We start from the raw sequence: 22,286 nt of genomic DNA on the forward strand, positions 1-22,286 counted from the left end.
TTAACATTTGTTACATTTTGATCCCATGTATGGACTGTAAGACTAGCAACAAAAGTGTGCGTATATGTCTCAGTCACCATGAGTTAGAAGAATCCACAAACATAAAATTCCTTTCTTGCTTTTTGAAATTATATGAAAGCAAGTCTTCATGACAAAAAAATTACTACCAGAGTACAACGGCTTCACTTTAGTCACCTTGGCATCTATTGGGAGTCCAGGCTTGATTGGCTTTACGACATGTTCATTTGTCTTATTTGAAGTCCGTGGTACCAAACATCACGGTCGAATTAGAAACCTAAAAAATCATTTCTAAAATTGCTGACACCACCTTATCTCATGTTATTCAGTTTTCTCCTGCAAAGTTCCATAGACTCAGTTTAGTCATGTGTTTCCACATTGAAAGGGTTGGATGACAATCTCAGAACTTCCCCTTGACCCTGCTGTGGCCACCTCCAGACAGCTCTTAGACATGTGCTTAAGCCAGTCTGAGAGACCTGTTTAGGCATGTTGGGGAGGGGGTTGCTGCACTCAGGGTTTTCTTGGCTCATAGAGGTTTGAATTTAGGGATCATATGATGTGGTCCTCAGGCCCAATCCACACAGGGCCCATAGCCCATTAGACCTGTGCCTTTCATGAAGGCATGGGTTTGATGGGGCTATCAAATTAATTTGGGGCAAAGCAGGGTTTTTTTTTTTTTGCTTTGCCTCAAATTAATTCAGTTTTACCAGAGGTGTTGTTTGGACACCTCCAGTAAAACAGTGGGAGCTTCCACGTTATGGGCCCTGTCTGGATGGGCCCAGTGAAAAACTGGAATTTTATGCAATACATTTTAAGAGTTGAAGTGACAACAAATCTGCATTTGTCATCCCTCTCCCTGATTTGTCCTTTCAATTGCTGTACTTATAATTTTATTCGTTCCTTTCAGTAGAAGTATATGGTGGGGTCATCTTTAGTAGACATAGATAATGGGATAGAAAGAATCTATGTAAAATTCAAGTTACTTTACATTAGAATTGACATTGAATATCCTCTAGTTGCAGTCTGAACTGGTAGAATCTATTATTTCACCTGAAGATAGACCTGGAACTCTCCATGGTACATAGCTTTGTTAGTCCCCTCTGAACAAAACCTGATTAGAAACTCCCGTGATAAGCTTTAGGGTCGCCGTATGATGGAAATTACTCATAAGCATACAATAACAACAATTTGTAACATTTTGATTCCATATTTGCTGTCATGGCTGCATCCTTTAGAAAACTGGACACCATTGACCAAGCAATATCAAAGTATGATAAAGAAGACAAAAACCATGCAGAAGGATGCACAAATTAGGGGAAGATGTAGCAGTTTGCTTTTGCCTGAGCCTACTAGAAAGGGCAAATTTTGGCTTCCTTCTCTCCCCTCAACCTCAGTGAACCCAGATCCAGTTTCTGAATCTAGATTTTCCACTTTGAACTGGATTATAAGAGCCTACACTGCCATATAATCCAGTACAAGGCAGATAATCTAGATTCAGAAACTGGATTACATGGCAGTGTAGATGGGGCCTGGGTTTATTGAGTGACTTGCAAACCAGATTGACTACTTTTGCATTTTGAAATCAGGTTGTACCACTGGAAGTAAGCCAAAGAGAAAGGATAAATGCAAGGGAAGCAAATGGGGATATTTTGAAGGCAGCTGGGAAAGTGAGGCCACAAAGGATCAATCAGGAGAAATTATAGCATTTGGTTAATGTGGACCAAACAACTTTAAATTTCATATGCATGGTCATATTTTCTTTTAACCAGTTTTAGATGTATAAACTGGGTTTCCAAGCGATGGTTCCAATTGTCATACTGTTTGGGGCATTCTGAGACTCACATCCAACAAAGTAACTTTTCCAAGCTTTGAATTGTACATATAATGAGGATTGGGTCATCCTTCCTTCCACAACCTCCAGAAGCCAAAAGAATATTTTCCTCTTCCCTCCAAGCAACTTCAGGATATTTCTACAAGCCTTGTGAAATTCCAAATAGTTATGAGCCTACCTGGTTGGAAGACATATCCCAAGGCTATCCGTGCCGTATGTTGTGCTGTTGTTTGAAGGGCCTTCCTTGTGGTTTTATATTCTTTCTGTCTGTTGCATTTTTTCCAGTTCACTCCCTGTCTTCACACAAGAAATGGGATTGGGTAGTTTTGGTTTGTGGAAAACACAAGCTTTTACCCAAGATGACACAATGAGCGTCAAGCCTATTGAGCACAGCTGGGGCAAATGTTGTGGGAATAGCTTTTGCACAATGTTCAGTCAATTCAGGTCAGAGGGAACTATCATAACCAAGCTTTCCTGAGAGGCACAAGTCTAACATGGAAGCAAAAGAGGCCTGCCCTGGGGATAATTTCCGGTCTGCTGCCCTGAACATACTGTCAAAGATGGACACATTTCAACCTAAATAATGCAGTAATCTTCCTCCTTCTGACAACTGGGACTGAGCCTGCAACAAAGACCTTTTAATCTGCTCTTTCAAACACTGGTGAACTCTGTGTTGCTTTGTCTGTGTACAGTCAGCAAGCCCTCCAGGAAAACGGGGGGATGAATTATCTACAAGAAGGAATGTACAGTTGGGAAACTATTTCCTCTCTTCTTCTCAAATCCTTCTCCCACTTCATAGATAGGTGACCCTGTGTTTTGCATTCTGTTCATTTCGGTTTTACTTTGTTTTTGGTCTTCTCCCTAGACATGGATTTATAGAATAACTCCCATTGTGGAAGTGGGAGAAAAGAGAAAACAGTGTTGGAGAAGAAAGGAGTCATGTTCCTGGCTCGAAGACACCAGATACCTTCTGTCTTGATATTGTTGCTACTTCTCTGTAGTGGAGAGAAAACTCAGGCCCAAAGGGCAGGTAAGTGGAAGCATTGTTTGCAAGAGAACTGTAACAAGGGTATAATTTGAAATATACAGCTGGATTCAAAATACCAGGGTTCAAAATAGCAAGTTTTATGTAGTACTGCAGAGTGTTCCAAATGCTGTACATTCATGACCTTGGAAATCTCTGCAATGCCGTGAAAAAGTGTTGAGACTTAGGATCCTTCCACACAGTCATATAACCCAGAATATCAAGGCAGAAAATCCCATAGTATCTGCCTTGAACTGGGTTATCTGAGCCCACACTGCCATATATTCCAGTTCCAAGAAGATAATGTGGGATTTTATTCAGCTGTGTGGAAGTGGCCTAAAAAGTTTCTGTTGGTCCAGTAGAGACCTTGGAGAATTCCAGTACATCTTGGCTATTATTATTATTATTATTATTATTATTATTATTATTATTCTCCAATAACTCCCAAGCAGACATGGAATATACATTTTCCATATTTTTGTATTTCCCTGGGATAATTTAAAAGCCAGAAAAAAATGTTCTAACAAAAAGCAACATGAAAATACAACAGAAAATCTACAACAGTAGTTACACAAGTCTTCAATCTGTTTCTTTCTTAGAGTGAACCTCCTTGATGCGCTATCATGCACTATTTTTGAATTGTTTTTGCAGTTTAGCACATACACAGGCTGCTTATTATTCAGTTTTCCCTCCAATCACAGATGCATGTGAAATGTCACTCTTAACAGTAGACCTGTCACCTGATTGGTTATTTTGTGCCATTGTTACTCCCTATTGATCTATTAGTACCATCCTCCCCTTCTTAATTCATGCTGCTGCACTCACCACACACATACCGTATCACCAGTACCAAAATTTGCCTTATAGTCTTGTTAGGTAAATAAGCAATGTAACAAAGCAGCAGAAGCACTGTTGTATTGGAGACTTGAGCTTCGGCCATATGTTTTCTTTGGTTGACAGTTCTTAGGGCTTGGCCCTTCTTTAATAATCCTCAGGTAAGGGTAAAAATGTCTAGATGAGAATGCTACTTTGAAAGTTATGGTTGGATAGGTTTGTATTTCCCTCATTTATTGGAACTGTGTTTTCTATTTGAATGGCATACTCTGGTCAACTGATTCCTAATGTGGTATGTTTCATGATATTCCCAGAGTCTACCTCCTGTGTTATTTCAGAGAGTCATCCTTAAATCTTTGGTTTTGGCCCTGAAATATCCCTGGATAATGCCACCCTTGCAACCCCGATGCTCACCCAGTGAATTATTTTGCATAAATGTTGTTTTAATGCAACATTCTTCCCACCCTCCAGTTTAATTGTGAGTTCTCAGTTTCATTCTTCTTCCAGCAACAAATCAACTTTGATCTTCCTACTAAAACATTACTTCTCATTTTTCTAAGCATAATTAATCTATTTAAACACTTTAATGATTCTGAATAGAGTGGAAATTATGCAAATATGTGAGTATACACAGGCAAATTACATGAAATGAAATGAATGATGCTGACCTTTCTCTAATACTTTTCAATCAGAATTCTAATTCAGGGGATGAAATACACCCAAAAAAGTACACTTGATATTACTTTTTGAAAGCTTAGAGTAAAATGGTGTTAGATTTATTATAAATGATAGCCCTCAGATACTAAAATCAGGGTTTGATCTAACAAAGTAACTATGGCATGTGTCTTATGAAGGTTAATATGACAGAAAAGGGGCACACATGTGCACGCTTAAATAACTGCTATGGAATCCTAATGCAATACAGTAGATTGTGGGGCCTGGTCTATGTCATGTTTTCAATTCATACAGACAACTGGTATGACCTAATAGAATCACCTTTTTTTTTAAAAAAAAGTCCCTCTATAGCAGTGGTTCTCAACCTGAGGTCCCCAGATGTTTTTGGCCTTCAACTCCCAGAAATCCTAATAGCTGGTAAACTGGCTGGGATTTCTGGGAGTTGTAGGCCAAAAACATCTGGGGACTCCAGGTTGAGAACCACTGCTCTATAGCAATGATTCTCAACCTGAGGTCTCCAGGTGTTTTGGTCTACAACTCCCAGAAATCTCAGCCAGTTTACCAACTATTAGGATTTCTGGGAGTTGAAGTCCAAAAGATCTGGGGACCCAAAGATGGAGAAACACTGCTCTATAAGTTCATGGGCCTTGCAAGGAAGAGTTGTGGGATGAAAAGAATGTTAACTATAACTCCATCCCATTGGAAGGATGTTGGCTGTGATCAATATGTCTTGAAAGAAAATGTATCAACATTGCTGGGCCCAACAGGGTGATACATGATAAACATCTGACCAGATAGTTTGAAACCATTGGTCTGTTAATATTCATGCTATATGTGGAATCACTGAAATACAAAGGTTTTGAACTATGTGATCCGAAATGTAGGGACAGGGTGATGAATTGCTCTCACAAAATGTTGCCACAGGGTTTAATCCTTGGCTTCCGCTCCCCCTCCCCTTCTCTTTATGAAGGAGGAAAATCAGTGAAAGAGTTTCATGGCAATTGAATTATCTTCAATTTAAGGAATTTGTTCTCCAATCCAATGAATCACTCTGTTGTCAACACTCTGGATTTGTTTTCTTTTAAAAGAAAAATCTTGTAAAAATTTTCAGGATTGAAAAGGAAAACATTTCTCCAGGCAAACAATAAATAAAAGATAGGATGGCCTTTTAACGAGAAAACATAGAATGCCAATTCCTTGAGATTAAGAGTCAGTAAAGACAGATTGAAAGCAGGCAACTTTTGATCTGCCAAGAGTTTTTACAGCATGTCCTATCAAAGGGAACTGGAAAGTGGGGAACAGAGAGAAGTCTGTTAAGATTTCAAAGGAAAACAGTTGCCTCATAGAGATGCAGACAGAGTAGGCGAAAGGGTTGAACCAAGACAAAGTAGCTGCAACACACACATACAGAGAAGTTATGTAGAATAAAGCAAAAGCTGTGTTTGAATCTACTTTTTTGAACTATAGAGGAAGGCTTACTATGGCTCTTCAAGGTCTGGTGCATAAGAGAGATGGCAGCTAGCAAGAAGTTCCCTCAAAAGAGGGGTGCTGAATGGAAATGTATCTGAAGCTTGTAGTGTTGATGACTGCCTTGCTTTACCATATCTCACCTGCTTCTCATTTTTCCCTTTCAGGTTGTAAGAATGTTCACTATGACCTTGTCTTCATCTTGGATACCTCCTCCAGTGTGGGCAAGGAGGACTTTGAGAAGGTTCGACAGTGGGTGGCCAATTTAGTGGATACTTTTGAGATTGGACCAGACAAAACACAGGTTGGTGTTGTCCGCTACAGTGATAGACCAACTACTGAGTTTGACCTTGGAAGATACCAAACTGGAGAGCAGATCAAAGAAGCAGCAAAGAACATCAAATATTATGGGGGCAATACAAATACTGGAGATGCCCTGAGGTACATCAACACCTATAGTTTTTCAGCAGAGGCTGGTGGGAGACCAACTGACAGTGCCATCAAAAAAGTAGCTATTCTTCTAACTGATGGCCGAAGTCAAGATCATGTTTTGGATCCAGCCACTGCAGCACATAAAGCGGGAATAAGGATCTTTGCTGTGGGTGTTGGTGAGGCACTTAAAGAAGAGCTGGATGAAATTGCTTCTGAGCCTAAATCTGCCCACGTCTTCCATGTTTCTGATTACAATGCAATTGATAAGATCCGTGGAAAGCTGAGAAGGAGACTTTGTGAAAGTAAGTAAAAACATCTTATAAGTAATGTGAAATATGTAAAACTATTTGGCACTGGGGAAATCACTTGCACGTATTGAATCAAATGTTAGCAATTTTATTGCAGAATCTTTGAATATATTTATTTTTCTGTCTCAGAGTTTTAATATATATAATGTCTATTGTGCAATACTACTAGCTTGAATTTAAATTAGCCACCACACTAGTAGATCTATGTGTCTGTGATCATGAACTGAAGGGCATTATGTCAAATATAAGTCTAAATACTTTTTGAACCTCACATGTGACTAGATGACAGAATTGTAATATCACCATATAAGTGCCTTTCCTCACTTGATTATTGTTGTTTCCATATCGTAGAAAGTTATATCTAACAGCATTGATCAATTTATAATGGTTTTTGAAGCAGGACAACTGTATCATACAATGTAATGTAACAATCTTAAAGAAAAGTTTCAGATTTCCAAAAAGAGTGGATGGGAAAATATTAACTTTTTTTATTTTTAAAATTCTATTCATCACTAAAACTGTTTGAAAAAAATGAGTATATCTTTCCGGCTTTCGTTATTGAACAATGGCGTTGGACTAGACTACAAAGATCATCTAGTCCTACTCCTTGTGATCTAAGTGTACATAGAGAGTATATCAAACTCCAAGTAATCTATTCTACAGTCAAACAATTCATAAAAATCAATTCAAAATTTCCATACACCAATGTGCACAACATAAAAGTATGTGAAAAATGTGCAAAAATGTCCTCTTGGCTATGGGAGAACTGTTCTGTCAAAATGTCCAAATTTTCATGTGAAGAGTGGTGCCCAAAATCACACAATTTGATATGAAACAAAGACAGAAAGAAAATGTAGGTAGAAATCAAAAGAACACAACTGTTGTGTAGCTGCATTATAAATTTATCATGGAAACATCCCCCCTCCCCTATGGAGCAGCAAAGAAAACTGAGACAGAAGGCTGTGGCATATGTTGGGATTGCAGAAGAACCAGGGGAGAGGTGCTTGCAATGAATAGAAATTGATCAGATACAACACCCGTTGAAGTCTTGTGGTAAAAGAAAATGTCTTAAGAATAGTAAGTACTAATTCAGAGATATAACTGATCCCTCACCCCGAAGCCAGATTTGGTTAAATCATTTAAAGTACCCCAAATCAAGTTATCTTTTGCTGAATTCTTGATCTCATAGACTTGAAAGAAACTAAGAATGTCTAAGAATGTGGTGGCATGTAACAGGTGTATACAAAAAGGGAGACACAAACATGTCCATTTTAAAATATAGGTTTCTTGTCTTAGAATTCTGGATAGAAGATTTGACTATGTTTACTTTTCTTTCAGTAAGGTGCAATTTGAGAAATTGAGTTAGGTAAATGACATATCACTGTCTTCTTGAGCATGGGGTGTCTTTATGAGAGAGGATTTATCATACAGACATCATATTATGGGATTTTAAAAAATGGGACTTTAAAAATGGGATTTTAAAAAAAGGATACTGTGTGTATCCTTTTAAAAAAAGGATACACACAGTACCTCTCACCCTGAAATAATACATGAGGGATAATTGAATAGGATAGGCTAGTGTCCTAGAGTTCCACATGTATTCTCTTGCAATTTGTGGTATGGGGTCTTTCCTCCACACTAAGGAAGGTGGATAGCAGTTTTATTATATCTAAGAGTCACTAAAGAGTTCTTGGACTGGGGAAGCTCAACTTTCTCCCAAAACTGGGCAGAAATAAATCAAGTTTATGTTTCATCAAGGATAGGATTGTGGAGAAAGTGCAGTGGAAAATTAATCTTACTGTTTTCAGTCAAGTTTACTAAGCATACGTTTAATACGTGTGCATACATCTTAGAAAAACTGCATTTGCAGCTCTTTAATGGTCAGGAGACATGAAGCTCTATGCAGTGTCCGAATTACTAATTTACACTTGCATCCTCTTATGCTGAGTTTTCAAAATCCATTTGCCAGTTGGCAGCCAATCAGGCAAATCTGGCATGGAAATAATTTTTTGGGGCTCATAGTGTTTCTCTCACTTAATCATAATTAAGAAACTAAGCAATAATCACACATTTTTCAACTTGACAAAAACATAAGTTTATGAAACATTTTTACATAACCTCTCCCATGTTCTGGTTGCAGATGACACGATAAATAAATAAATAAAATAACCTCTCCCATTCCCAAATATTCTTATCCAAATGAAATTTTCATAAAAAGTCTGGAAACATGAGAAATAACCAAAAAGGCCGAGAACTATAATTAATTTCACATACGAGAAAGACAGTTCTTGAAAGTCTTCATTCTTGTATACAGAAATGGAATAAATGAAGATGTGCATGTATAATCAAGGTGAGCAATAACAATCTTTTTCTGCAATGTAACCATAAGGAAAAGAAGATGGTTGTTGGCTTATCTGCATATGAGCGAAGGTACATTTTGGTCTTAACATCTTTCCCCTTTAATGTAATGATTTGGTTCTTCTGTTTTCTTGAGCTTGAGCTTGGAGAACCGAAATATTTTCCTTTGCTCACAAAGTTGTCCAACTTCACTCCTTTTCCATTCTTACATACCACTGCCTCACTTGTTCATGTGCTATTCAAATTCCTTGCTACAACACATCTGTACTGCAGAAGGTTGTACATTCAGAATGAGCAATGGAAACTATAGCGTTGTAGCTCATGACAGGTGTCATGGTGATAAACATCACACAAGAGTTGACACATGCATTCAATATGTCATTTCAAAGTATTTTTTACCCGTGGGCTCTGTCAACATTCCAAGGCATACTTAACCATACTGATTGAGTGATGGCTTTTTGTGTTAATAGCAGGAAGGTACATAATCAAATTTTATTATATATGTTTTTCAAATTAAATTTCCCAATTTTTCCATTAATCACTGCAGTTATAGATTTAACAGCAGCTGATTTATTACATGTTGTGTGCAAATGCACTTTCACGTTGTCTGCCAGTTTATGATGATCCCATGGATTTCATATTTTTTTAATGCAAGGTTTACTCGGAGGTGACTTACTATTGCCCAGGCCCAGAAAAAACTGTAAGGTTTACATCTGTTGAGGTGTCAAATTAATCTGGAGAAAACTGGGATATTCCAGTTTTCTCCAGATTAATCTGGATTTATTATTATTATTATTATTATTATTATTATTATTATTATTATTAACTTTATTTGTACCCCGCTAGCATCTCCCGAAGGACTCGATGCGGCTTACACAGGCCGAAGCCTCAAACACAATACAAAGAAAACATAACATAACAGTAAACAAAGCAAATCAAAACGAATTAAGCAAAATAAACCACAATGACAGTACATCAAGACACTATTAAAAACTGGTTCGGCCGGCGCGGTGGGGTACAGGGGTTAAAAGTGCTGAAATGGCAGGAGGAACGTAGGATTAAAGTGTGGTGTGCAGCAACATTGGTTTTACTAAGGTGCTTCTAGGATTTGGGATGGAGATTCCTAGTCTGGGAAGGCACAATGGAACAGCCAAGTTTTTAACTTCCTTCTGAAGACGGCTAGAGTGGGGGCCTGTCTGAGATCTTTTGGGAGGGCGTTCCAAAGTCTGGGGGCCGCCACGGAAAAGGCCCTGTCACGGGTCCCCACCAAGCGCGCTTGCGACGTGGGTGGGATCACAAGCAGGGCGTCTCCGGATGACCGTAACGAGCGTGTGGGTTCGTAGGTGGAGATGCGGTCACGCAGGTAGGGTGGTCCCGAACCGTTTAGGGCTTTGTAGGTAAGCACCTGCACCTTGAATTGGGCCCGGAAAATAAAAGGCAGCCAGTGGAGCTCCTTAAACAGAGGGGTAGACCTCTCTTGATAGTGAGCCCCAGTTAGCATCCTGGCTGCTGCCCGCTGGACCAATTGAAGTTTCCGGGCCGTCTTCAAGGGCAGCCCCACGTAGAGCGCATTGCAGTAATCCATTCTAGAGGTGACCAAGGCGTGGACCACCCCGGCCAGATCAGCCTTCACGAGGTATGGTCGCAGTTGGCGCACAAGTCTCAGTTGCGCAAAGGCCCTCCCGGATACCGCCGACACCTGAGCTTCAAGTGTAAGCGAGGAATCCAAGAGGACGCCCAAACTGCGGACCTGTGGCTTCAGGGGGAGTGTAACCCCGTCCAACACAGGTAGCCACCCTATACCCCGATTCGGCTTGCGATCGACCAGGAGGACCTCTGTCTTGTCGGGATTGATCTTCAGCTTGTTCTTCCTCATCCAGATCGACACAGCGGCCAGGCACTCACCTAGCACCTGAGAAGCCTCCTTGGAATTAGGTGGAAAGGAGTAGTAGAGTTGTGTGTCATCCGCGTAGAGATGGCACCCAACTCCAAAACCCCGGATGACCTCTCCCAGCGGTTTCATGTAGATGTTAAAAAGCATGGGAGATAGAATAGAGCCTTGCGGGACCCCACAGGTCAAAGGCCAGGGGTCAGAGCAGGCATCTCCCAGCTTCACCATCTGAGTTCGTCCCTCCAGGAAGGACTGGAGCCACGACAAAACCGTGCCCCCAAGGCCCATCCCGGAGAGACGACTCAGAAGGATACCATGATCGATGGTATCGAAAGCCGCTGAGATGTCCAGGAGAACCAGCAGAGTCACACTCCCTCTGTCCAGTTCTCTGCGGAGGTCATCCACCAAGGCGACCAAGGCTGTCTCGGTGCCATGGCCAGGCCTGAAACCAGACTGTGACTGATCTAGGTAGTTGGTATCGTCTAGGAAACCCTGAAGCTGAGAGGCGACCACCCTCTCCAGCACCTTACCCAAAAAGGGGAGGTTGGAGATCGGCCTGTAGTTATTCAATACCGAGGAGTCAAGGGAAGCTTTTTTGATAAGTGGGCGAACCACGGCCTGCTTCAGGTTAGATGGAAAAATTCCTTGCTCCAACGATGTATTGATAATCAATACAAACCAGTCAAGCAACCCCCCTCTGGCTGATTTAATGAGCCAAGATGGGCAAGGGTCCAGGGATGAGGTGGTCGCTCTCACAGCCCCAAGGGTCTCCTCCACGGTTTCAGGAAGGACAAGCCTAAAAGAATCCCATAAGGATGGACAAGCAGGTGCCTCCGTCACCTCTTCTGGCACTGCGATGGAATTGGAGTCAAGCTCGAAGCGTATCTGGGCGACTTTATCTGCAAAATGGTGTGCGAAATCGCGACACCGAGCTGCGGGGTCGTCGGGGAGCTCCTCCACCGCTGGTGGGTGGAGGAGTTCACCCACGACCCGAAACAGCTCCGATGATCTATTTGCTGCAGATGCTATACGGGCGGTCGTGAATGACTTCCTGGCCGCCCGTATAGCCACGGAATATGCCTTAAGAGAGGCTCTAGCCCGTGTTCGGTCAGACACGTTCCGAGATTTCCTCCATTTGCGCTCTAGCCCCCTTCTCGTATGCTTCATGACAGCCAGCTCCTCGGTGAACCAAGGAGATGGCCTGTCACGACGCAACGAGATGGGGCGTTCGGGTGCGATCGTATCTAACGCCCTGGCCATCTCCCCGTTGTAGAGAGTTACCAAGGTGTCGATAGAATCGCCAGGCTCCAAGGCAGGAAGAACCCTAAGATTCCTCAGGAATCCGTCCGGATCCATCAGCCTCCTAGGGCGGACCATCTTAATTTGTCCTCCACCCCTGCGGAGGTTTAGGGTCGCAGTAAGTCTGAATGTGATCAGATGATGGTCAGACCATGACACTGGAAGGATGTTTTGATCTTCCACTCTGATCAATTCGTCGTCCGCCACAAAGACAAGGTCAAGAGTGTGCCCAGCATGATGTGTGGGGCCAGATATTATCTGTGACAGTCCTATGGCCGTCATGGTGGCCATAAAGTCCTGAGCTGCGCCAGATAAAGTGGTCTCGGCGTGGATGTTAAAGTCTCCCAGCACCACCAGGCGCTGGGAGACCAGGGCCGAATTAGAGACCACCTCCGCTAACTCAGCCAGGGAAGCTGCTGGATCTCGGGGTGGGCGATACACCAGCAGGAACCCCACACTGTCACGGCTCCCCACCTTCAAGTGGACACATTCAAACCCAGACGCTTGTGGGACGACGCATCCGGTCACGGCGATGGATTGCCGGAAGACCACTGCGACCCCTCCTCCCCGCCCCCCTTGTCTGGCCTGTTGATGCACTCCGAAACCTGGGGGACACAGCTGGGAAAGGTTTACACCTCCCACCTCGTCCAACCAGGTCTCGGTAATGCATGCCAGATCCGCCCTCTCATCCAGGATCAAGTCATTGTTTGGATGCCTCACATAAACCCATCACGAGTTAGCGGGTAGTGTAGAAGGACAATAAAATATAGTCTACAGACCATTGTATTAGTTAGCAGTTTTCTATCCTATGTTAACCTGGGATGATTTTGCTTAGCTTCCAAGATCAGACAGAATCTGGTGCATCTAAAGTACTGGTATATACTACCATTCTTCAGTTGTTGTAGAAAACACGGGGTATTGGGAAAAGTTGTGTTTATTACTTCCCAACTGATCTTTAAAGTGGGCTACTTTCAGAAATGATTCTTGTTGTGTGTTTGCCTCCAGGTGTTAATGGTCTAATTCTCAATATTTGCACCTTGCTCTGCTCCTGAAACGTTTCACAGAGTAATTTATAAATAAGTGAAATTGGGGCAAGCATTGCCCTCAGGCTGACAATGCAAATGCTGGAAAGCAATGGAATCATTTATGGGAATCATAAATGAGAAAGGAAAATAATTATTTTCAACACTAAATTACTTTGAAATAAAAATAAAACCTCTGTACTGTTGCATTGTAAAACTTTTGGTGTCGTATTGGTAAAACCCATTGACACTAGATCATACTAAATATTTACCTAGTCCAGCATTCTGTTCACAGATGGTCAGCCAGTTGTTTTATGTAGACAACATGCAGAGCATTTGCTGTTTGATTGCAAGCAGTTAAATGTCTTGATCAAGCCCTAGAAGACTCAGACTATAATTCTATAGATATTTATCTGGGAATAAGTTTCATTGAAAACAATTTTGCTGAGCTGTAAATAAGGATACATTCATATAAGCATATTAACAGTCTGTTGTTACGGTTTGAATGTTGCACCAGGATTATGAGAAACCAAGATTTGAAATCCTATTGACACATGAAAACTATTTTGGGTGACTGGAGTAAATCACACTCTCACCAGCTCAAAGAACAATGACAAACCACCACTGAATAAATCTTGCCAAGAAAGCCCTAGGATACAGTTGCCAAAAATCAGAGTTGACTTGTAGGCAAGTAACAACAACAAAGGCATACACAGGGTGAACACAATGTGTTTCAAATAATATGCCAGCCTTCCCATATCTGGATAGATTTTTTTCTGCTCAACCAAGTCTGGCCACACAATAAAAGAACAGGATTATGGGACACTTTCCCTCTCTACAAAGCACCTATGCGTGGAACATTAGAATTCCATCCAAGTGTAATTCCAAAGGATCCAAATACCATTTTGAGAAGAGAAAAAAATAATGATTTTTTTACTACTCAGTCCAAATTATAACCATAAATGGACATATAGTGTTGGTTGCCACAATCATGACTCCATTTTTTCCTGGAGTAACTGGGAAGCTAATTTTAAGATAGTGGAATATATGTTGCTCTTCAACATCAGGCAGTCTTGGATGGCACACACTTCCTTGATCCATTTCAAATCAGCTTCCAAGGAGGATATGGAGTTGAGACTCCTATGGTCACCTTATTGGATTATGTCCATCTCAACACTGACAGGGGGACTGTGTCCCTGTTGGTGCTTCTAGACCTCTCAGTGGCTTTTGATACCATCAATCACATCATCCTTCTGGAACATCGGGGTGGGGCTGGGTATTGGAGGCATTGTGCTACAGTGGGAGGTCATACCTCTCAGGCAGATTCCAGATAGTGGCACTTCAGGATAGATGCTCCTCAAAAAGAAGCTGTTATATAGTATCCCACAAGGTGTCATTCTATTTACATGGAACTGCTGGGAGAGATCATTCGTAGGCATGGGGCAGGGTATTATCAGTATGCCGATGAAACCCAAATATATTTCTCCATGCCTTCAAAAGCATCTACAGATAAGGATAGTGTGTCTCCTCTGAATGAATGCCTGGAGGAAGTAATGGGTTAGATGAGGAAAAGACAAATTGAAACTGAATCCAGACAAAACAGAGGTGCTTGCCATGAAGGGTCCTAATCTGGGGTTGGAGATATGTCAACCAATCCTAGATGAGGTTACCCCCCCCCCCACACACACACACACACACACATCCCATGCCCCCACCCCACGCCGAAAGACTGTGTTTGCAGCTTGGGAGTGCTGCTGGATTCGTCTCTCCAAATTTCATCCCAGGAAGATGCGATGGTCAGGAATGCTTACTATCAGCTTTGGCTAATACACCAGCTGCACCCCTTCCTAGATTTGGAAGACTTCAAGATGGTAGTGAACACAGTGTTAACCTCAAGGTTGGACTTCTGAAATGTGCTCTACCTTGGGGTGCCCTTGTACCAAGTTTGGAAACTTGACCTGGTTCAAAATAAGGCAGCCAGACTGGTTATGGGAATATCTAGTAGTGAGCATAATACAACTATCCTAAAGTCACCCCACTGGTTGCCAATTAGTTTCTGGGCAAAGTACAAGGTGTTGGTTTTGACCTTTAACACCTTACTTCCTTTGGGTCCATGTTATCTAAAGGATCACATCTTCCTGTACAATCCATCTGCACACTTATGTCCTCTGGGGAGCAGTTACTCCAACTAGCCAAAACCCAACAGGCAACTACCACCCAGAGGACCTTTTCATCGGCTGCTCCATGACTGCTGGTAAAGCTCCAATAGCTGGATCAGCGATCAGAATTTAAGATACAAATGAAGACCCATCTCTTTCAGCAGACCTAACCAGACAGTTTTAATGGTGAATTTTAAACTCCACTGTATTCCTGGTTTTTGTTTTGTTTATTTTGATATGTATTTTATGGAGTTATGTTTTATTACGTGTATTTTATGGAGTGTTTTAAAATGATAATGTGTTTGTTTATGTTCTAGTAATGCTGTAACCTGCCTCAAGGTGTGAGGAGAGGTGGTCAAGAAATAAAACTATTACTATTAATATTATTAATGGCATGCTGAAGGCATCCTCAACTAAGCATTTGTAGGATGCAGCTCACTGAGGATTAATTTTTCATCCATAATGGATGAGAGTATAGGAATATGTTCTTTACCTTCCTCCCACCAGTGATATAGAAACCTTAGAAAGTCTTTTGAATTCACCCTGCAGTGCTTTCTAAAGCAGTAGAATCTCAGACCTTGCTTTGTTAAACATGTGGTTTACATGCACACATGGTAATTAAAGTAGGTTAGATTGCTAAGAATATTTCTTCCTCCTTTCTGTGGTACAGCAAAATGCTTGTTTTGGAGCTGGTGGGTTATTTGTGTTAGCTGAAATTGCAGGTTTCATGTCCCAGGTTCCCCTGAGACCTCTTAAAGTTACACCCAAAGGTTTAGATTTCATACTTTTGGACAATACGATAATCTCCAGACTTTACAGTTATGGCATTGCACACTGTAGAACCATAAACACTTCACTGGGTGGATTGTACATGGCTTAGTTAATTGTGGAATCCAGTCAGGTGTCTGTCTTCCCAGCTGAATGCAAATTAGCTAACAGCAGATCAAGTGAAGACAAGTACAACTGAGACTCCTTCTACACTGCCATATAAAACTCAGATGATCTGCTTTTAACTGCATTATTTGGCGATGTAGACTCATATAATTCAGTTGAAAGAAGATAATGGCTATTCTGACACCCTTCTACACTGCACTATAATTCAAATCTGCAAGGCCCAAAGGGTTGGACTAGGTGGCCTTTGGTGGTTCCTCAGGGCTGGTGCTAGGAGGAAAAGATAGGACCCTAACCCAGAGAGGGAGCTTTCTATTGGTCTTGTTGTGAATATATGATTGAAATGCAGGTTGAATATCCCATAAATGAAATGCTGAAATCCTAAATTTTCAAAAATCCAAAAGTCTCCATATGGGTGACTCAGATAGAGCTGTAAATGCTTTCGAATGGTTTACCGTACACTCATTTTGCTTCAGGAACAACTCTATAAACATTTTTGTATAAAAATACATTAATCCTAAGTGACTTATGAAACATAAGTGATTTTTTTTGTTTACACTTGGGTGTCATGGCCAAAAATATCTCATTATGCATATATAGGAAATACAAATATTCCAAAATCTGGAAAAAAAATGATGTCTTCAATACTTTCGGTTCCAAGAATTTCAGACAAAGATATTAAGCCTATATTGCAAAGTATTAGATCACTATAATGCACTTCTGTATAGACTCTTGCTCTTCTTCCCTCCTAGTTGCCAATCCCTTCAGAGTACAGACAGAACATATGCTTTGTATTTCACCCACTTTAGGTTGCTGGAAGCACTAATTGGATTCAAAACAAGATGTGGCATTGCAACAGATGTTTTAAAGTGGAAGCATTCCTTTTCAAAGGGAAAGAGACCTGTTGCATTTTAGCTATACTACTATATTTTGGCAGCAGGATGGCATATTTAAAGGGGAGGGAAGTGTTCTTTTTCTGCATCTATATAAATAAAAATCTAATGTTCGTTTGTGGGATTAACAGAACTCAAAAACCAGTGGGCAAATTGACACCAAATTTGGACATCATACACCTAACAACCCAATGTATGTCCTTCACTCAATTTTTTTTGATTTTGTCATTTGGGAGTTGTAGTTCTTGGGATTTATAGTTCACCTACAATCAAAGAGCATTCTGAACTCCACCAATAATGGAATTGAACCAAAGGTGACACACAGGACTCCCATGACCAACAGAAAATACTAAAAGAGTTTGGTGAGCATTGACCTTGAGTTTGAGAGCTGTAGTTCACCTACATCCAGAGAGCACTGGGGACTCAAATAATGATGGATCTGGACCAAACTTGGCACAAATATTCCATATGCCCAAATATGAACACAGATGGACTTTGGAGGAAGCAGACCTTGATAATTGGGAGTTGTAGTTACTGGGATTTATAGTTCACCCACAATCAAAGAGCATTCTGAACTCCACCAATGACAGAATTGGGGCAAACATCCCACACAGAACCCCCATGACCAACAGAAAATACTTAAGGCCATCCAGTTCAACTCCCTTCACCAGGCCAAGAAAATGTAATCAAAGCCCTCCTGACAAAAAGCCATCCGGCCATAGATATATATGATTCACACACACACACACAGAGTATCATAGATTTGAAAGGGACCCCCACAGAAGGACAATTATATATTGCCTGTTCCAAAGTAGGCAAACCAGACAATCTCCACATCAACACTGACAAAGAAACAGCAAGAAATACTGTTTACCCACAAGCATAAAGTCATTACATATATTAGAAACCAACACTTTCTCATTACTTTATTTTCCAGATCACCAGACTGGGCCACAGCAAAGCGTGGCAGGGAATGGCTAGTTTGGAATAAATTCATTGAATTAGATGCCTTTGTGGGGAGGCTGAACACTAGACAAAGAGAGCATATGTTCACATTAGAAATTGGAAAATATTCCAATTCAAAAAATGACTGGGAAAGTCTGGGAATAAGAGTCCTACATTCTAAATGTGTTCACTGGTCAATACTTAGCCTATGCAAAACCAACAGGTGGTTGTTTTATTCACAAAAATATCAATTTTCTGCACATTCCATTCTATACAGAATATGCTGCTGATTTCTGCATGGAACATGTAATTTTCTGTGCCATCAAACCCTATGTGGTTTATTTTGTTTAATTTCTTCAGAATACGTTTCGAATGAAGAACTTTCTTGCACCAAGTACAATACTGCTACTTTTTCATTGTTTGCTTCAAGTGCAAAGTTAGCAAAGGATTCCATCATTAATTCCACAGGCTATGTTTTTATGTATGAAGCAGACAGATAAAGTCCTGAGGTTTGTTAGTTTGCAAGAAAATAGATCACTGCCTGAGATTTCTAAAAGTCATCCTTAAACATTCGAGAACAACTAGTCCCTAATTATAAATGCCCAGTCCCTAGGTCACTAGATAGTACTCTGTTTTGCACTTCATCCACTTCCCAGGCCTATGGTACACTGTTTGCACTATCCCTTGCCCAGCCATTTTATAGCTTGGTTACACCTATTTTAGTAGGTTTTTTTTTTTAAAAATCTTGTCTGATGGAGCTTCAATGCAAACTGTTTTATACTTTTATGTATAGTGCATTTTTGTTTGGGTTATAGTATGATGCTCTTATTTTAAGGTGTTTTGTTTTGAGAATTGGTTTTGCTTTTATGTCTTGTGGACATTCTGTCCCATATGTAAGCCGTCCCAAGTCCCCTTCAGAGAGATGGTGGCAGGGTATAAGAAAAAGGTTGTTGTTGATGTTGTTGTTGTTGTTGTTGTTACCTCTCTATGCACACCTCTCCATGCACAAATATTTCATATTTTCAGTTCAGAGAGTGTGCTGTGGGATTACATCTGTAGCCCACTCCTTAGAGTCCCTGCATAATTTTAACTTGATAGGATCCCTGTATCTATGAAGACTTTATGTGGATATTTGAAGCTACAGAAAATAGAGAGCCAATTGATAAAAAGGGATTTCTGGACCAAGAACACTATATAGTTGCAGTGAAGAACCTAGAAAATGCCTAGGGAGCATTTGCCAAATATGAATAAATGAAACCATGGATGCTAGTCTTGTGGATATGAGGGTCACACTGTGTATGTAAAATGAATGACTATCCTGATTTTCATTTCTTTAACTATCTGTTCTGTTTCCTTGCCTTCTCTCCTTGCATTTATTACTCATAGTTTCAGCCCAGAGATTTGATTATCTAGTATTCTGTTTTGCTATTACAAAATATCATAGCTCCTCCTCCTGCTGATTTGATTTTCATTGTACTTTTTGAGGTACCTTAATATATGGATTTAATGTTGTATCTTGCCTTGCATGGCAGAGACTGAGAAATGCCACAAATAAAATAATATCCTGAAACAAACAATTTCGATTGTTATAGTTTGTTATAGTCTTATTGACATACAATTGGATTGTTGTTTGATTGTTGAGTTAGCTGAAGAAAATGTTGCTTCTTCCTTGGAAATATAAGAAATCATGGAGGTGCTGGTAATAGTGGACCATTATATTTGAGCTTAGATGGGGGCTCAATAACTCTGAAGGTTTAGAGGATGATGAAAGGAAAATGGGATACAATGGAAAATATTGTTGTTGATGATGATGATGATGCTATTTGGTCTTCAACAAAGAAATGAAACAAGAAAAGATGTATATTCTTAGCATTGACATGTGGAAAAAAGAAGGCAGATGAATCCTTTTTGAGCCTTTTTAGTTGTTTTGTTTCTCCAAGAAATAAAAAGTATATCAAAAATGGTGTCTCTTTTCTGCTGATTAGTTTTCTGCCCTCTTCCAAAAGTTCTTCTTTCTCCAGTCATGGGCTCACCCAGCTTCAGAGTTCTTGTCATCTCCAAAATTGTGCACTTTTATTTTCATTTTGAATATTTCTCCACCCACTCAATGCCATTCCATTCTTGAGGTCATAAAATCCCACACAACGCTGGAAGTGTCCAAGAACTTTTTGTTTGCCTCATGAGCCCAGAAATGGCTTTTCCTTTACCAGATTCCATGTCAGGCCTCCAGCAACTTTGATGTTCACAAATGCCTTCTTATTTTAGCACATTCCTGAGGGATTGACAGGAAACTGGGGAATGAATTGAGCATCTAAAGTTTCATTTTGCCAGATGTGTCAGTGCATCGTAGGCCATGTGGCAGGCTACATCATTCCCTTCAAAAGAGCTTAGTTCAGCTTAATTGTGTTCCCGGTTGTCATGTTCAGTTTTGTGCCCTCTGGCCTGGCTGATGAAGCCTGAAGGAATCTTGCAATGAATCTGTACAATATGCCAGTGCTTCATGTCTGTGTTCAAGAGCATGTATATGTACCTTCAAGTTGCTGTTGACTTATGACAACTCCATATATTTCATATAATTTTATCAGGTAAAAGATACAACCAGCACTCCATATCTGCAGATTCTGTTACCATGGACTCGACTATCCATTTTTTTTATTTCACATGGGTATATTATTAATTTTGGATTAAGAGTTTGCTGAAATATATTTAACTGCTCTTCTTTTTGTAGATACAGAGACCTATCACTATTCTTTCCATTCTATTTGTGTCTCTGGTAGTCCCAGGAACACATCTACTTTGCTAAGCCGACTTTGTTGAGGGAGTTGTACTGTTTAAGTTATGTTTTCTGTGCAAATATATTGCTCGAGGTTCTGGAAGTGGAAGTGTTTATGTCCCCTAAAGCCAATGCTACCGCTACCACTGAATTACCACCTGTTTCGATTACAAACATCTCAGACTTCATCCAGAACCTCCAGGCAGGGCTAACAGCATGTATTTCTCTAAATAGGCTGTATGTTGGAGAGTGAACTTCATAAATGTTGACATCACCATCTGCCCATGTTTTGGATACTTTGACAAACTCAACTTCCCATTGGGTTTTCTGGTGGAACTTTGTAATTCTGTAGTTTCTCTTAATCAGGTCTCAAAAGGAAGTCACTTCCTCCACAATTTTGACTCTCACAGATGATTTCCCTTCTGCCATCCAGACTCTTGTGGGTGGGATATTGTCACGTCTAGACATATAACTCTGTTCTTCTGATTACTTCAACAGCTGTATGAAGGGGACAGATACCTCCTGGAAAATGGGATGTAAAGGAAAAAAAGAATGGAAAGAGTGAGTCTGCTCAGCTGATTAGAAAGGCAATGTTTACTCTGTTGGAGACGATAGAAGACAAATAGACAACTTTATTCACCAGGCTGCCAGTCAGTCAGTGTAATCTGGGAAGCTGTCCTGTTGTATTGCAATATGAGCTGGAAAAGTTCTGAAACAGAACAATTGTTTTGAGTTCCACTTCTGGCTTCTCCAGATGTTAAATTGTAGACTGCATAATGCATTGATAATTCACATCCTCTGGGCATTTTTAAAAGCCTTCCTCTGCAGAAATGTGTTTATAAAAGTCATATCAGCTGTTGCATGAAAATTCCCATTGCTCTCCTTAGGTCTTTCCAACTAGATACCATCCAGACATTTTGAATGCGACTATGACCAGCTCCAGCTTGTGATAGTGAGTTATCTGTGATGGGTAACTTCTAGGTGGGAGTCACAATTCTCTTCACGAAGGTATAGATGCTACATGGATGCACATCCAGCATGAAGGGCCATTTCCCCTTTCAGGAAAAAAAAAATGTTTTAGCCCAGAAAAATGTGGAGCTATTGTCTGACTTCCCCCTAAAAAGTCCAGAACTTCTGAGGGAGCAGTCCAGACAGCAAAGATAGTGGATTTGCCCCGTGCCTTCCAAGAAGCTGCAGAATAAACCCACTAACAAATTAATTTGCAAAAAAAACTGGGTTTTTCTGCTTTGTGGCGAATGAATTTGTTTTTCTGTGGGATGTCATCTGGACGCTCCACTTTAAAATGTGGAAGCTCCCACTATTAAAGGGCTGTCTGGCTGTGCCCTAAGTAGAACACAATGATAATACCGCCATGGGTTTTAATATTCTTGAAGCTACAGAGAATGATTTTGCTGTGTCATCTCCATGTGGCAAGCTGTGTGTTCCAAAGAGTGGTCTATGTGAAA

The 22,286-nt window shown here is 40.6% G+C and overlaps 1 protein-coding gene across 2 annotated transcripts in view; it reads left to right on the forward strand.

Moving 5' to 3' along the window:
• The window catches only part of COL22A1 (collagen type XXII alpha 1 chain), a 199,967-nt gene that overhangs the window by 30,797 nt on the left and 146,884 nt on the right, over window positions 1–22,286 (forward strand). For both annotated transcript variants that reach the window (XM_067467272.1, XM_060775911.2), the window contains exons 2-3: window positions 2,715–2,879; window positions 6,017–6,583. In XM_067467272.1, the coding sequence (XP_067323373.1) occupies window positions 2,789–2,879; window positions 6,017–6,583 (658 nt within the window). In that variant the 5' untranslated portion in view covers window positions 2,715–2,788. The remainder of the gene's footprint in view (window positions 1–2,714; window positions 2,880–6,016; window positions 6,584–22,286) is intronic.

This window comes from Anolis sagrei, chromosome 4, assembly GCF_037176765.1.
Source record: "Anolis sagrei isolate rAnoSag1 chromosome 4, rAnoSag1.mat, whole genome shotgun sequence".
Lineage (NCBI taxonomy): Eukaryota > Metazoa > Chordata > Lepidosauria > Squamata > Dactyloidae > Anolis > Anolis sagrei.